Source organism: Centrocercus urophasianus, unplaced genomic scaffold, assembly GCF_019232065.1.
Source record: "Centrocercus urophasianus isolate 14NV4802_14NV808 unplaced genomic scaffold, USGS_Curo_1.0 seq_15, whole genome shotgun sequence".
Taxonomy (NCBI): Eukaryota; Metazoa; Chordata; class Aves; order Galliformes; family Phasianidae; genus Centrocercus; species Centrocercus urophasianus.
In genome coordinates this window covers 3,074,566-3,090,261 of record NW_024884697.1, presented here as the reverse complement: position 1 = coordinate 3,090,261, position 15,696 = coordinate 3,074,566, and the positions used below count along the sequence as shown (strand labels likewise).

Here is a 15,696-nt window from a genome sequence, read left to right as displayed (position 1 = left end):
CTTTTTCTTTCATTTCATTTACTTTATTATCATCTAATCTAATCTTCTCTACACTTCCCTCGTCTTTTTTCCACTTCTATCTTCGCCATTCCTCTCCTCTCCTCTCCTCTCCTCTCCTCTCCTCTCTCTTTTGAGAATTTCCTGAGAGAAATGCTTTTCCTAGGTTCTAATTTTACAAGATGTTGGCTAAAATAAAGATGAAAAATAAGATTCTAACAGAGAAAACATTTAATTTCTCCACTGGGCATTTCTGAGCTTCGCAATGCATGAATAAAGAGGAAAAAATTATATATTTGGCAAGGGGTGACTTTGTTTTCAGTGTAAATCAAGAGAAAGGGCAAATCAGGTAAAAAATTATCATTGCATTCCTCTGTTCTCTAGAGTTTCACCAACATTTTAGAAAGTCACTTGGCTTCCCTCATTGTTCCTCACTGACAAGACACTTCTACTATGTTTTGAGGAGGGATTGGATTTGGACATGTTGTTAAGCCAAGACTTACATGTATGTGGAAAAAAGTCAGAGGAGTTGTAGTGAAGGGTGATGAAATGAGTAGGACTGCGTTGTCATAGGTGAAATACTTTGCATAATAATAAAATTCAAGTAAGGATGAGGAATGGGCTTTGACTTTTATTTGATGATTTAATTGGGCTCAAAATAACATTTAATAAGCAAATGAAACTAGTACAGGGCTCAGTTTGTCCTGCTCTAGTCTGATCAATTGCTAGGCCTCCAGAGGTCCTAAGGCAGAAAGGACTGAAGTAAGGATGCCCAACATTGGGCTGACAGACGTGTTTTACCTATGAAGTTATTTCATCTGATCTATGGTTAACTTCCAGCTTTCCTTTCCTAACAGAGACTAGGAGATGGGGGCTGGGAAAATTCTAACAAAAAGATTGCATTTGTAGCGTCCAATATAAAAATAGATGGACATTATTTTCCTGGGAAACCATTTAGAAGAGCTCATCATGCATTGCACACCATGCCACTGGAAAAACAGTAGTATAGAGCCTTTGTGTACCTCCATAGGAAGCTGTCAGAGAACAAGCTTGAGGATGAAGACGCAGCACGGACAGCCACTGCTGATGTCCTTGCCTTCAAGTAGAGACATTCTGGACAGGTAGCATTTGTAAAATACACAACACCTTCTCATTCATGAGAGCTGCATTCCTGAGCTTTGATGAATAGGTATGCTAATAGAGAAGAGATTTAGGTTTTGGTTTAAACCTAAGGAACATTTGAACCTGGCCATTGTGTTCAGCCAGACAAGTTCACACAGATTTAAACAAATGACAAGCTTTCCAAGGCTCCATTAACTCCTTTAATTCTTTGCAGGTTGTACGTCGTGTCCCAAGACAGACCAGATTTTTGCAGAGGCTGGTATGTATCACCCTGTCTTTTACTTCATGAGAATTACACTTGCTCTGAGCATCTATATGTATGTGCATCCCTGTGCCCAAGAGTAAACTGTATCAGTCAGTGATGGTAGGGGTGTGATTCTGGGGAAAAAAATCTTAATTTTGAGTCATCCAACAGGTACAAGTTCTTCTAACTCTTCCCAATCCATCTTCTCAGCCACAGATTTGGGTAGTATCCAATGCTGTCATCATCAACCATGCAATGAACATGAATGAGACTGATGAAATCTCATTGAATTTCAAGAGAAAAAGAGAGTTCATTTTGAAATTTGAAGATCTGTTGTTCTCTGTTTATACAGAAGCCAGAATTTATTGAAGAAAGAGAGCAAAGAAGCCAGTATCTTCCTTTTGGTGGGGGAATCTAAGCTTTAAGATGTACAGAAAATTTGTCAGATCTGGCTATGTTGCTGCACTGAGATTTGCATGGCTTAGATAAGAATATGGCTACAGCCAGTGAAATCGCTATTCATGGCCAGTTATTTTCCTGGTTTCTTTTCTCTGGAAAAGAACTGGAAGAACTCATTTCACACACTGAACAGCCATCAGTAGCTTCCGGCTCCTTTGATCTTTGACACTTGAATCAGCACCCTAAGGGATAGCAATCCTCAATCTTATTACTAGTTTACAATTTCTAATCTGACATGCAGTCAGTATATTTTGATGAAAGCAACTGATAGAGGCAAAAATGTGGAGTGAATTTCATTTATCTTCAGCTCTTTTCTGTCTTTCCAAAGATTTCTTATAAACAAACACAAAATAATATGTTTGGCAGAAAATTTTCAGCTCCCACTTCATCATAATAACTGGGACATCTTCAAAAAGCCTCCAGCCAACCTTTATTGTAGCAAAGTGCTAATCCACTGCCTTGGCACTCCCTGACTTTATTTTTAACAGGAATAATAAATCACAGCAATAATAATATTAAACAAATGGGTTGTTTTGTTTTGTTTCTCCTTTGTGCTGTCTCTCTTCTTCTGAAGACCTTAATAAAAAGTGGGGAAAACAAGCAGGCATTTGTGCAGCTGTAAGTCAGAGAATCAAGCACTGACGGATTGTGTAAGGGCTCCAGGGAACATGCGAGAATCACAGACTGGAACTTGGGCTGCCCGCCAAGCCCGACCTAGCAACCTGTTTTGAAACCGCCTCTGCCCCCAGCATTTATATTTTCTATATACAAGAAATGGCAGATCCCTTCCAGGGCCGTAAGGCTCTTTCATCCCCAGTTGTATATGATGCCCTGGCACAGTGTTTGCTTTCCCCAGCAGCAACATCTACTCACCACAAGGAGGAAGAAGTGCTGAATGTATTTTTTTTCCGTTTGTTTTTGCCATTTGACTGTGAAGATATTAGAACTGGAGCTTTTTTCAAGGGATGCAGAGTTTAACAGAGATCAGTTGAAACTAGTAGATAATGGACTTGGTAGAAAACATCTAAAGGATGTGGTTCTTCATGTAAAACAGAATCATAGAATTGTTCAGATTGGAAAAGCCCTAAGATCATCTAGTCCAACCATCTACCTGCCACCACTATTGCCTACTAAACCATGTCCCTAAGAACAACATCTTCACATTTCCTGAACATCTTCAGGAATGATGTTTATAAAATGCCACACTGGGTATAGGAATTCCTTCAGCCACTAATTAGAGGAGACTGAGAGAAAATTCTTGAGCTTTAGTACCAGGTTGGCCAGATCTTAACACTCTTCTCTGAGCATGTACTATTGATCCCTGCCAGTGGCAGGCTACGTTCTTGTTTTGACAAGTCAAGATCTGCCACTGCAAAACCAGTCTGTATCTCAGCTATTTGCTGTTGAGCTTTCAGCCTGGTTTGTACCCACAGATTGTGATGAAATGCAGAAAATGAGAGTGAATGCAGGACATTTGGATCTAAGGAATTTGCTGCATTTTCAGGTTCTCTCTTTCGCTTCTGCAAATCCTTTTTAACACCTGATAGGCCACAGGCAGTTGATGGTACAAAAGAGTGAATGGAACATCATCCCATTAGATCTTGAAATGTGCCTGCAACATCGCTCCAGATTAAAACTCCCCATCCTCTCCACTTTCAGCAGATAGAAACTGAAAATTCATGCCTATGTGTGCGGGAAAATCCTAAGAACATGCTGCCCCATATTTTGGGAATATTGTCCCAGTCATCACCAACTGACTAAAAGCCCCTTGTGGCCTACGGGTGGACATCTACATTAAGTAGATATATTCTAGTCTAGATATGTCTCATTGAGCTGTCTGCAATTAGTGAACCAGCTCACACTGAAAATGAGTTTTTGCCATTGTGCTCCATGGGAGCTGAACCTGTGCTGAGGAGGATGTACATGGAGACAGAACAAATCAGATATTCTCCAGCTGTTAAAGACTTCTCTTGTGATTAGGTCCATTTCAGACATATCCAAGCCTTGAAAGTGTAGGCAGATGGGGCCTTATTTCCAGCTATTGATAGTTTCATCTTTGTTTCTAGTGGATTCTCATCCTTTCATTTGCCTGGAAGCCACTAGCCCAGCAGCTTTATTAGCTGGATGCTCATTTATTGCTATTCTGATGCCATCAGCTACCGCAGAATATTTTCTGTTTCATACTTATTCATACAACAATTGATCCCTTTGTTAAGCCATTTGGGAAAATTGTTTTTATTGGGAGAAAAAGGCTGGTAGTGCAGCTGAAGAACATGTTTGTGTTTTCACAAGTCTCAGGGGGCTATGATTTTTTAGTAGCCTCAGTAGGAATAAATTCTTGATGTACTTGGTTTAGCAAAATTGCTCTTTACTTGCAACATATTTTACTGTTTAGCTCCCTTCTGCTTTTGAAGTTTCAGACTTCAATGGTTTAAAGCAGCAAATAGATTATTTTCTAACGGGCTACTTACAGTTAAACACACTGAAGTCTTCTAGGATGAAAACTGTTGAGTTCCATGGAGATGTTGCTGTCAAAAATCATCTTAGACTGAAGAAATGCTCCAACCCCAGACACATTCCCATGCAGCAGAAATTGGCTTCCAGCTTCCATTGCTACATCATGTGTCATTCTCTGAAATTTCTGCTACTTCTCTGCTGGAAGAAATCCAACATGGGCTAAAAGGCTTAAAATATTTTGTTTGAGATGTCACTGTGTCAGTGTTTCTTATTAAGTCTCTTCCATCCATTGGCTGAGACCTCCAGCATTGATTCTCAGCAGAGGAGGACTCAACTCACTCCAGTGACAGCAGTTTTTCTGTTTACAAAACTTACGGATCTGACTGTGTCAGTTTTAAGATGCTGCTCCATGCGCAGTGATCTCAGTCTTTCAAGAAATCTTACATCTGCTCTTGTGACATCAGTTCTGGACCCTATGGGGAGATATTTTGGGCTTCTCTTCCAGGCCAAAATGGGCTAATCCTCACTGTCTCGAATAGTCAGAGTTGAAGAGTGCGACTTAGGATACAGATGGATTTTATCAGTGTATTTCACAACACAGATGCTGGCAAAATCAGAGCTCTTGTGCTGCCTAGACCCTTCCTGAGAACTGGAGAATGACTGTAGTTTTTTGACCTTGTGTACGAACAAAGACACTGCCATGTCTTTTTAAGTTTAACTTTTGCATCTCACCTGATATTTTGGAGGCAATCCTCACCTTGCTTGCTGTGTTCCTCACAGGGAGTCAAAGACTCATTGTAAAAGGGTTCATTCTTTGAGAATATTAAATATTAAACCCACTGTAAAATTGAAGGGGAGAGTTACCTAACTCACTGTTAATGGGTAACCTTTGATATCTACAGGAAACTAGGCCTCGGATGTCTGAATTCTCAGTGAAATCCACAATCATTTCTCGCTATGCTTTCACCACGGTGTCCTGTACAATGGTGAACAGTGGATCCGAGGCACGAGAAGCCGTGTTTGAGATGCAGATCCCAGCTGCAGCTTTCATCTCCAACTTTACCATGTACGTAAGTAGTTCTGACAGCTAGGTGAATGCTTTTTCCATCTCACAAACAGGTCTCTGAGATTTTAAACACTGGCTAGCCTGCAGTTGGACTGTATCAGTGCTTTTTTGCATTTAGAATAGTTGCACTTGGAAAATACACACATGGTATACTTCATCCAAGAATATCATGGCCTCACAGCACAGAACAAATGCTTGGAGGACAGGATACTAAGATTCAAGCCCTCATTGTACATGTGGAAGAGCATTCTTCTATTTCCCATGTGAGTGCACTTTAATAAATTCCTTCTCCTCTTTCTCAGATTTGGACCAGAACAACTCTTCTAACCTTTCCAATTAAAATTTCAGCAACACTAGCACAGCATATTTATGTCTCCTAACTCTGTGGTGCCTCAAAAGCTTCTTATTTTTCTACGTTTTCACAATCTCAATGAAGGACAAGGGTCAAATCACAAAATCATAGAATCATAGAATCACAGAATCACTCAGGTTGGAAAATACCTTAAAGATCATTGAGTCCAACCACAACCTAGCCATAATACTCTAACAACCCTCTGCTAAATCACGTCTCTGAGCACCACAACAATCAAAACAGAAGACAGGCTGACCTGTTGCTGGAGGCGCTAGTCATTCTCTGGGTAGCAGGGCAGGCAAAGGGCGATCAACTCACACTCAACTAACTCATTAAGGAATAAATGAGGCACTTGGTTTTAAAATGTTTTTAGTTTGGTCATGCTAAGATTCCTCCCTATGGGTAGAAATTACTGCCACAACTTTGTCCCTCGCTATAGCAGATGAGGGGTAAGCTTTTTTTAGGAAAACTTCCTCTTGGGTTGAGTAGAAGGTAAATTAGCCTTTTGCCATTGCCCATCCAGGTCTGTAACTCATTCCCAGAGAGATGTATTTTTGTCAGCAAAGCAGCTACTTGAGAGAAGCAATTCTGAATATCACCACGTGCACTGACACAGATGGTGGATTTGGGACCATACATGAAACAGTGCTTGTTGAGAGCCTGGCAATTGCTTTGCTTTCAGGCTAATGTCTTTGTGCTCTGAAGATTTTATACTGGCATTTAAGAGAAGTTAAGTTCTGGGGTAAAAATGTGCTCTTCCAGCGAAAGCAACCAGGGCACTTCTGAGTCAGCTTCTCTCCCACTGATCTGAGTGAACTCAATAAGAGTTGTGCTAGTAACTGTCCACATGTGCACAGTCCATGCGCCCTTCTGCAGAGAGCTGCACAGAGAGCTGCACGCTGTTTGTAGGTGCGGATCAGTCATGCTGACATCTCTGATCTCTCTAGGAGCATTGGCAACAAGACTTACTATGGGGAGGTCACAGGGAAAGAAAAGAAGCACAGCAATGATGACAAAGCAAAGACGAAGAAACCTCCAAGTCCTGTGAACGGAAGGCAAGTGTCATGCATTCAACTATGTTCTGAGAAGTAATGTACTCTCCTCCCATATTTATTTCTGGTTGCTTTGGTATACACACGTATAGATCTGTAGGAAGAGGAAGGAGCTGAACAAAACATTGTCTTCACTGCCTAGTGTCATTCCCATGCTCCAAGTAACCTAAATGTGTGCGTGACCTTTTTGACTCTGTTACACAACTTTTTCACTTCCAAGGAGGTCCAGGATGTCTAACTGATATACTTGAGAGGAAAAGAAATCTTGTTACCTCCTGAATAACTGGCAGTAAAATTAAGACACACTGCGCTTCAGTAAGTTACAACTTCAAGACTGCAAAGATATTCAGTAGTAGAACCACAGGTACCCTTTTGCAGTCTTGTCTATTTGCCCTGTTCTCAGTGCTTGACCATGCGTAGTCTTTTTTTGCCACATGCTGTCAGAAAGTCCCATCTCTTTAACAATCTGCAATCCTATGTTCATCTGAAGGCACTTTGGCAGATCTGCAGGCTATTCTCCTCCTCTAATTTGACAAGTACCCAGGTTCTCCTATATAACTTACAAAGAGTTGCAAGTCTGAATGGATTTTTCTGCTTTAGAAAATCCTGCATGACTCCTTGTTGCCTGTGATAGTAAAGCTACTCCAGTGTGAAACACATGATCAAGAACACATAACTAGACCATTACTTCTCATATTAGAAAAATGATGAACTGTACAGAGGGAGAAATCTGACAGAAATCTGAACTCGTGTGAAAAGAGAATAGGTATCTTTATTTTCTGTCTTTCATAGAAAATCTAGAGAGAAAAAGAATAATTACGTGTCAAGTTCTAAACAGACAAAATAATGTGTTCTTCCTATAAATCATGTTTCTTGCCACTAAGAATTAGGGATGTCAAGATCATTGTGGATTCAAAATGTGACTAGTCTGGTAAAAAAAAAAAAAAGTCACAAGCTTTTAACAAAGGACAGTCTCTCAGGATCCAGACATAAAAGGGAACCTGTCACATTGTAGTCACTTGGAAGAGAAGAGCCCTTTCAGAGAGGTGTCCAGAGATGGAAATGTCTTTGTAGTCCTGTTTTTCCCTTCTGAGTATGTAGAGATAAACAGCTAATAATAGGGAAGAGAAAATAATTTGTACTTTCCTTAAGGTACTGCAGTGAGTCACTGGGGCAAAGGAAAGAATTAAATATGGGTCTTACAAATCCTTGTGTTTAGAAACCAAGAGGTAGTCTTTCTTCTGGTCCTGCTCTATGCTATATATGTTTGACATATTCCTCTTTTCTTCCAGAGAGAATGGCTATGAGACATTCAAAGCTTCAGTTTTCATTCCTCGGAAGATGCAAGCCAACTTCCTACTGCATTATGAAGAGCTCTTGCAAAGGCGATTGGGAAAATATGAGTATATGGTCAGCATCCGGCCCCAGCAGCTGGTGGGGAGGTTACGAGTGGAGGTGAACATTCTGGAGAACTCAGGTATCATTTCACTGGAAGTGCCTCCCCTTCGAAACAGCAAGCATAAAGGCAATGGAAAAGCTGAAGGTAAGGCGAGATTTTATGATCCATGATTTTGTTATTCGTGACATCCTAATAATTTCTTAGGAACTGGATTGGAACTGTTGCGAGTTCTCTGGGGCATTCTTGAGTAACTGCATAGACTTGGTTTTCATTCATTTACCTTCTGCTCCAAATGAGCCAATAAACAAAACCCCAACATTGTATTAAAGCCTCATTGCCCAGGATCAAGGCTATTGTCACAAAATAAAGGAAACAAAGATAACATGGCAAATAAACACTAGGAACTCATTAGGTGTGAGTTACTCTGAAAAATTCCAGCTGTGACTAATTTTTAGAATACTTATTTTAAAATTATTATTATTATTTATTTTATTATTATTATTATTTTTATTTTCCTTTATGAACACTTACAGTAGTCACTGTATGGCAGGTACACTGCACCCAGGGGTGGCTGCACTTACGTGATAAGCAAGTCTCCAAACACTGTGGGCTGTCAGCAATTTCTGTTTAGAGACCTTTTTCACTCACTGGCAGGGCAAACTCCAGTTTCAAGAAAGTTGGTGTAGCGAATATGACAAGAAAAAGTTTTCAGGATTATCAACTCTGTGAAGTTGGATGGTGGGAATTCAGTCTTAGTGCAAAGGCTGATGGCATTTGTCATAATTTCTAGAGACAACTGTCTGCGTGGTATCTGTGCATAAGCTCATAAGAACTTTGAAGGTTATTAGGCTGATCCCATTCAATTCAATACGGCTGTTTTCTATTGTCTTTAGAAGCTTGGAACTGGGCCTTCAGGCCTTGTGCTCAGTATTTGAGCAGCTTCTTCTCTGGCTCTACATCTACTGGGAACTGCTCAGTTGAAGTGAACTGTTTTTTCCATCCACCCATGCCAAGGCAAGGATCGGAAATCCTGCTTTTTAGAACATGGGAAATTCCATGAGGAAAAACCACTTTCCAAGTGTCTACTTTTATCCCAGCCATCCTTGGACTTGTCCAAACATCAAGCATAAATTAATGATTTTTAGTGTAAACTAACAGCGAGAAGCACAGGATACTGGGACTGATACATGTTGGCAAAAAAGAAATGGTAAAGTTAAAAGGGTGAGTCTGACGTGGAAGCAGGATGTAGAAGCTTGTGAGACTTGACCTCCGTTACTCTAGCTGACATAATACCAGTCAAATCAGTGAAGCTGTTTGTGTTGGTCAAGTGAAGACTGTGATCAGGGAGTTAAACTGATCACTCAGTCTGGTACTACTGATTTCATCCAAATAGCAGTGAAATAAGTGTTTAGACAATGCTCTCAGAAATGTAGTTTGAATTTTGGGTACCCCTGTGTGGAGCCAGGAGTTGGACTTGATGCCCCTTATGGACCCCTTCCAGCTTGGGATATTCTATTATTCTATGACTCTACAAAGTCAATGGCCCTGCTGACTTGAACTAACCTCAGGTCAAGCCACATACAGCTAATTAGTCTCCCTGCTATACATTCATGCACTGTGTAGTAAGCGTGCTCTGTACCTCATCAGGAGGACAGGAATCCTTTTCCTCCTATTAGGGACTATCACAGTGCATTGTGGCATATGGTTTCCTGCAGAACATCTGCCACTGATCAGTGTTGGAGATGGTCTAAGCAGAGCAGACACACGGTTGGTCTAGTACAGTGTGGAAATTCTTGTGTAAATGCTATACAGGGAAAAATCCTGTAACTTGCTCTCCAAATGACAATCTGTTAGCACTGATAATTCTTGGCACTGTGTCTGAGATTCAAAACAATACTTTTAAAATGGACCCAAGCTCTATGATTCTAAAATCCACCCTATCCAGCAAAATGTGATAAATAGATGTGACATTACAGTGCGGAAAGCAACTGAAATTCACATTCCTTTGCTTAATCCTTATTTAGAATTGCTGCTACAAACTCTATTTTCAGTGAGTATATACAATTTGTGGAATTTTTTGCCCAGGGAGGTGGTGGAGTCACCGAGCCTGGGGGTGTTCAAGGAAAGACTGGATGTTGTGTTGAGGGACATGGTTTAGTGGGAGCTATTGGGAATAGGTGAACGGTTGGACTGGGTGATCTTTTAGGTCTTTTCCAACCTTGGTGATTCTATGATTCTATGATTCTATGAATATGTTTTCTGAGGTGAAATCACTGCTGTGGAAGTTTTTGAAGTGCTAAACATGCTTTTGGGGTCCACTATTAGCAGGCAGGAGTGTGTTATGTGTCTTTTAGACCAAGGCTTCATTGGTACTCAGGTGACCAATGCTCTGATGAATATGTAAAGTTAAGAAAATCAGTTGGGTTTGTAGAGCTCCTTTCTGATCTGAAGGAAAATGAGGAAATAAGGACTAATAGGCAGACAAAAAAAAAAAAAAAAAAAAAACCACACACAAAAAAAGGAAAAATAAATCAAAAAGACTTGACAGAGGATCTCAGAAGGTTCTCATACAGGTCTCGGAGAACAACTAGTTTCAAATAGGAGAGATTTATTGCGTGCGACCTTTTCTGACCAACAAGATCAACCACAGTTGGAGTAGACAATAGGAACTTCCTGCTTCCTGAATGTAAGTGGGAATCACAAAAATACTCCCAGAGAGAGCAAGTTCAAGGCACTTTGAAATCCATCATACTCCAATCTATTTTCATCTCTTTACCTTGATCCAGAAAGCAAATCATCTGAGCCATTAGTCTCTGCAAAGCCTTCTTGCTCATAGGACATCCAAAGACCCAAGACCATTAGTAAAACTAATGTGAAAAAAAAACCTTTAGGTGCTCCAAAGTTGAGAAATGGCTGATCTGTATTGTGTGGACCAATTGTCCTACATTTGTTGTGCTTTTCTACGTGCTGTCAGTAGATCCAATACCCCATGCAGGAAGCTTAATTGAAAAAAAGTTTTCTGTTTAATGTTCATTCACAATTTGCACTTTTGACCCTAGCCAAACTGCTAATATCCATACAGTCTGTGACAAATAGAAGAGAAAACTTTAAGACTTACTGGCAGAAGATGCCCCTTGATGTGACAGAGTGACTGACACTTTTTTAACATTTAAGGGCATAGCACAGAAATTGTAGCAGTTGACACAGAATAGTTCATTTCTGTCAATTTTTAGTTGCCCAAGATACAAAGATTGGACTTGATTCCAAATTTTCCAGGTATTCTTGCAACGTCAGCTGTGCTTTGGTCTAGGAAAGCACTCTCTACATCCTCTCTGAATATGGAACAGAGACAAAGTGATAACAGGTCTTTTCAGGATATTTCTTTTGTCAGTGACTTCTTCACACAGTGCTCCATCTGGGAGTTGTATTTTTCCCAAAGGAAGATAACAGACACGTGAGTTTTGGAAAGTAATCCTTTGGCTTGTGCAGGTGTTTGCTTCTGTTACATACAAAGCCCAAAACAGGAGATGCTGAGGTCAGTGATGGTGGACATTTCTGGTGACCTCAGAGTGAAGCCATTTTCTGGATGGTGTCCCACTCAGCATGCTCAGGGCTGACTGTTCTCATCCTTTTCCTCCAGAGCAGTGATTTGAGAACTAGCCATCATCTTGGGTAGGGAGACACCATGTTGTTTGAAAATGACTCTATTTCTCTTTAAAGTCAGTTGGACTAGATTATCATAGAAATCTTTTCCAACTTAATCATTGTACAGTTCTATGAAGGATCTAGATTGCCGGAAGGTTTTTATTTCTTATCACAGTTGTTTGAAAGCTACCACTTGTTAGCAGAGGATGAACTTTGCATTTGAGTTCTATTCATCACTCTGCCAATTTCTAAAATAATTTGGGCTTAACTTTTCATCATGTGGAGACTGTATTCTTACATGAAAAAATGCTTTTACTTGCTTAGCTTACTTAGCTGAATTTGGTGGAAAATTTATCTGAAGACTATTAATTACCTCAACACGAGCATGGGTCAGCGTAGGTCTCTGGAGCTCATCCATGCTTTGAACTCTGCAATATTTCATAGATTTACCCCTCCCAGTCACTTATCTGAAAAGAATTTGGCCTGTAAACAGGGGAGAGTAATTGTGATTCAGATACTAAGTGCTGTCTAAAAGGGAAAGCTGGGGGATGACATAGTAGTTGTATTCAAAGACATACAAGGCTGCTCCAAGCAGAAAAGAAATACTATTCTTACTATGCCAACAAAAGACAAAAAAACCCCACAGGTTTGTGATACAGAAACAAAAATGTAAATTTGACATTGAAAATATCTTCATAAGAGTGAGAAGTTGAAGTTCTAGCAAGGGCTGGTAAGGGCAGATATTGAGCTTTCATTACTGGAGGTCTGTAGTATTTCCAGATAACGTGATAAAAGTAAATAGGAAGAAATTGGGACTGGGAGAGTGGAATGGATTAAATAGCCTGTCTTCCAAAGCTGATTTCTATTGTTCTATTCCAGAATGGAAAAAAAAAAAACAACCCAAAAAAACCAACCAAAACATTTTGGATCTTTTTTAATCAGTCCATATATAGAGATATATCCCAGAGATGAGAAAAGAGTGATGGTCAAGATGGTGGGAGGTGCTTCCCCAGATATTCCTGTCACTGTGTGAGGCAGCCTTGGCAAGCTCCACTCTGAATGTTCCTAAAGACCTGTCTGTGTTAGAGGGAATGACACTTCTCACCTTCATACACAGTGTTTTGAGAATAGTTGAGGAAAGCAGTGTGATCCACATAATCCCATCTAGATTCCATTGTGCTTTACAAACCTGGATGCATATGATAATGGCCATTTAAAAGATGAGGAAGTGTAGAGCACAGAGCTAGTTTCATATGGTCAAAGAACACAGAAATGCTGGAACTGTAACTCACATTGTCATAATATGCTGTTGAGCACAGCATAGTATGCTCAACCCACCAACATACATAAGGCAGGGAAACACAGAAGTGAAGTCCAAAGGTCACAGCCTGGTAAAAGGAAAGAACTTCTGTTTTCAGTCTAAGATTGCTTTTCACTAATCCTGATGTGGTCAGGCAACCCAACCAGTGGCAATGCTTGCTTTTCAGTTATTGAGAAGTAATGTGAAACCCTCAAATAAATAAGAAAATGTAAATGAACAGTAAAGTCATTTTTATGAATTCTGGACATTTCCTGCACTCTGTCACTTAAATGGGACTTTGGAAGACAGGCTGAAAATCCAGGAAGGCCAACACAAGCAAACTGGATGCACTGTGTGTTACAAACATATTACATACATTGGTTCATTAGATGAGAGGGCAGCTACAATAGTAAAACCAAATCCAAGGAGACAAAATCATACAGAGCTAGTGATTTACGAATTTTCTCTGTCCAGAGAAATCTGAACTGTACACAGACTGTAGAGTAAATGTCAAAGTTCTGGGCAGTCACAACATAAGCCTCCTTTAAGATCTGACAATTGTGTCCTGAATTGATTCACACGCATTAGGTGAGAAAACTCAGTTACTGTTGGGATGTGTGAATTAGAAGTGGCTTAGTCAGAGAAGCCGTAGAATCATATGATCATAGAATGATTTGGGCTGGAAGGGACCTTTAAGATCATCCAGTTCCAACCCCCCTGCTACAGGCAGGGACACCTCCCTCTAGACCAGGTTGCTCAAAGCCCCACGCAGCCTGGCCTTGAGTGCTTCCAGGTAGGGGGCATCCACAACCTCACTGGGCAACCTGTTCCAGTGTCTCACCACTCTCACAGTAAAGAATTTCTTTCTAATATTTAGTCTAAATCTATCCTCATGATGCAGAAATAATTGCTGGCTTTACTGAAGTTGAGTAATATCTGCCATGCAGCTTCCTTTTGTCAAGATGAGTTTGTTTCCAAATCGTAGTCCTCCAACTATTTTTGTGTCTTAAGAGGAAATACCTTCCTGCCCAAGGAGTATGCTCTTGTATGCTCTCAAACAGACTCACAAGACAGCTATAAAACAAAAGCCAAATGAAGGTGGAAAAGAAGTCTTAGAGTGCTATTCATTTATGACTTTTAATTTCATTTCTTTGCCTGGAGAAGTCTAGATTATACATAACACTTTAGGGTAAACAACACCGCTTTAGCTGACCATTCTATAAAACCACAAGAACCCTGTTCTTGTCATTTCTATAAACTTCAACCTGTGAGAAGTCAGGAGAGTTGTGCAACTACTTCATGCCTCCATTTTCCCACTAGTTAAATGGACATAATCATATGTATCCGATTTTTTAAATCGCTGTGGGATCTGGATGCGAGGTGGATGATGTTCAGTCTTGCATACAGCTGTCATGTTGTGTTCTTCTAATGCTGCTCAAGGCACTTTAAAAAGGTGGAGAAGTGCCACTACTCATTACGATGACAGTATTATAGGAACCCCTGGAGAGGAATATTGGATACAGGACTTAAAGATACACTTAGTAGGTTTGTGCATAGCAAAAAGACAGGAAGTACCACCCAAAGAGACAGCAAAGAATTTTCATATCACTGTAGAAAATGATACTGTCTTTCTCTGAGATGCCCTCTGAAAGGCATGTCTGTCTCCATTGACCCTGGGAGGTCTCTAAGATATAAGCTTGAGTTGTATCTCTGGGATGCAGTTTGCATGACTGCACTAGTTGTTGGATCAGTAAGTCAGACTGAAATTACAGTGACTATACTCTCAGCTCTTTGCTGAACATAAAGGGATCTAAGGTGACTTGCTCAGATGCAGACATTACACAGACACTTATAATCAGCCATATCAATCCCACCTCAGAAGTTTATAGAATATCTGAACAAGTCACCTCAAGATCTCTTTATAATCTGTCGAGACAAATCTGCAGTATGATTCATGTCCTAGAAGAAATGTTTGAATAAGTCAAATGAATCGTGTATTGCCTGGAAGGAGCTCAGGTATAGGATCTGCATGCTAAATGTACTGAGTTGGTTGGTATTAAGATCTGTACGTGTCTGAAGCTGGATTTGTATTATTCACAGGAAGTGATTAGAAGTCATACAGAGAATATCTGGCCTTTGAGTTCAGTGACTTCCAAAAAGCAGTGAGCATAGGAATACTGGATAAACATTTCTATCCCTGATAACATGGCAATCTTGGGGTAGGGGTTATTAAGTTCTTATTTTATCATTGGTAAGATGAATCTTTAATCTTAGCACGTAACTGTGCTAGTAGACCTAACTTCATGGTAATACACTGTGTGTGGTGCTTAGACATATGTAAGAAAATAGGAAAAACCTGTAATACTGTGGTTTTATCTCAACAGGTGATGTCTCTCCTCCTCCTTCTACTGTGATTGGACAAACCAAAACCTTAGCTAAAGTTACATTCAGTCCCAATGTTGTCGAGCAAACCAAGATTGCCCGAAATGGCATCCTGGGAGACTTCATAGTCAGATACGATGTTAACCGGGAGCTGAGTGTCGGAGATGTTCAGGTACTTCACATGGCTGATCTTTTCCATCTTATTAGCTATGCCTGAGAAG

General features: G+C 40.2%; 1 protein-coding gene across 1 annotated transcript in view; it reads left to right on the top strand.

The window, feature by feature from the left end:
• Window positions 1-15,696, top strand: part of ITIH5 (inter-alpha-trypsin inhibitor heavy chain 5) — a 48,534-nt gene that overhangs the window by 1,944 nt on the left and 30,894 nt on the right. Inside the window, exons 2-6 of the mRNA XM_042815767.1 lie at window positions 1,334-1,378; window positions 5,182-5,345; window positions 6,645-6,752; window positions 8,042-8,292; window positions 15,478-15,647. Of these exons, the coding sequence (XP_042671701.1) occupies window positions 1,334-1,378; window positions 5,182-5,345; window positions 6,645-6,752; window positions 8,042-8,292; window positions 15,478-15,647 (738 nt within the window). The remainder of the gene's footprint in view (window positions 1-1,333; window positions 1,379-5,181; window positions 5,346-6,644; window positions 6,753-8,041; window positions 8,293-15,477; window positions 15,648-15,696) is intronic.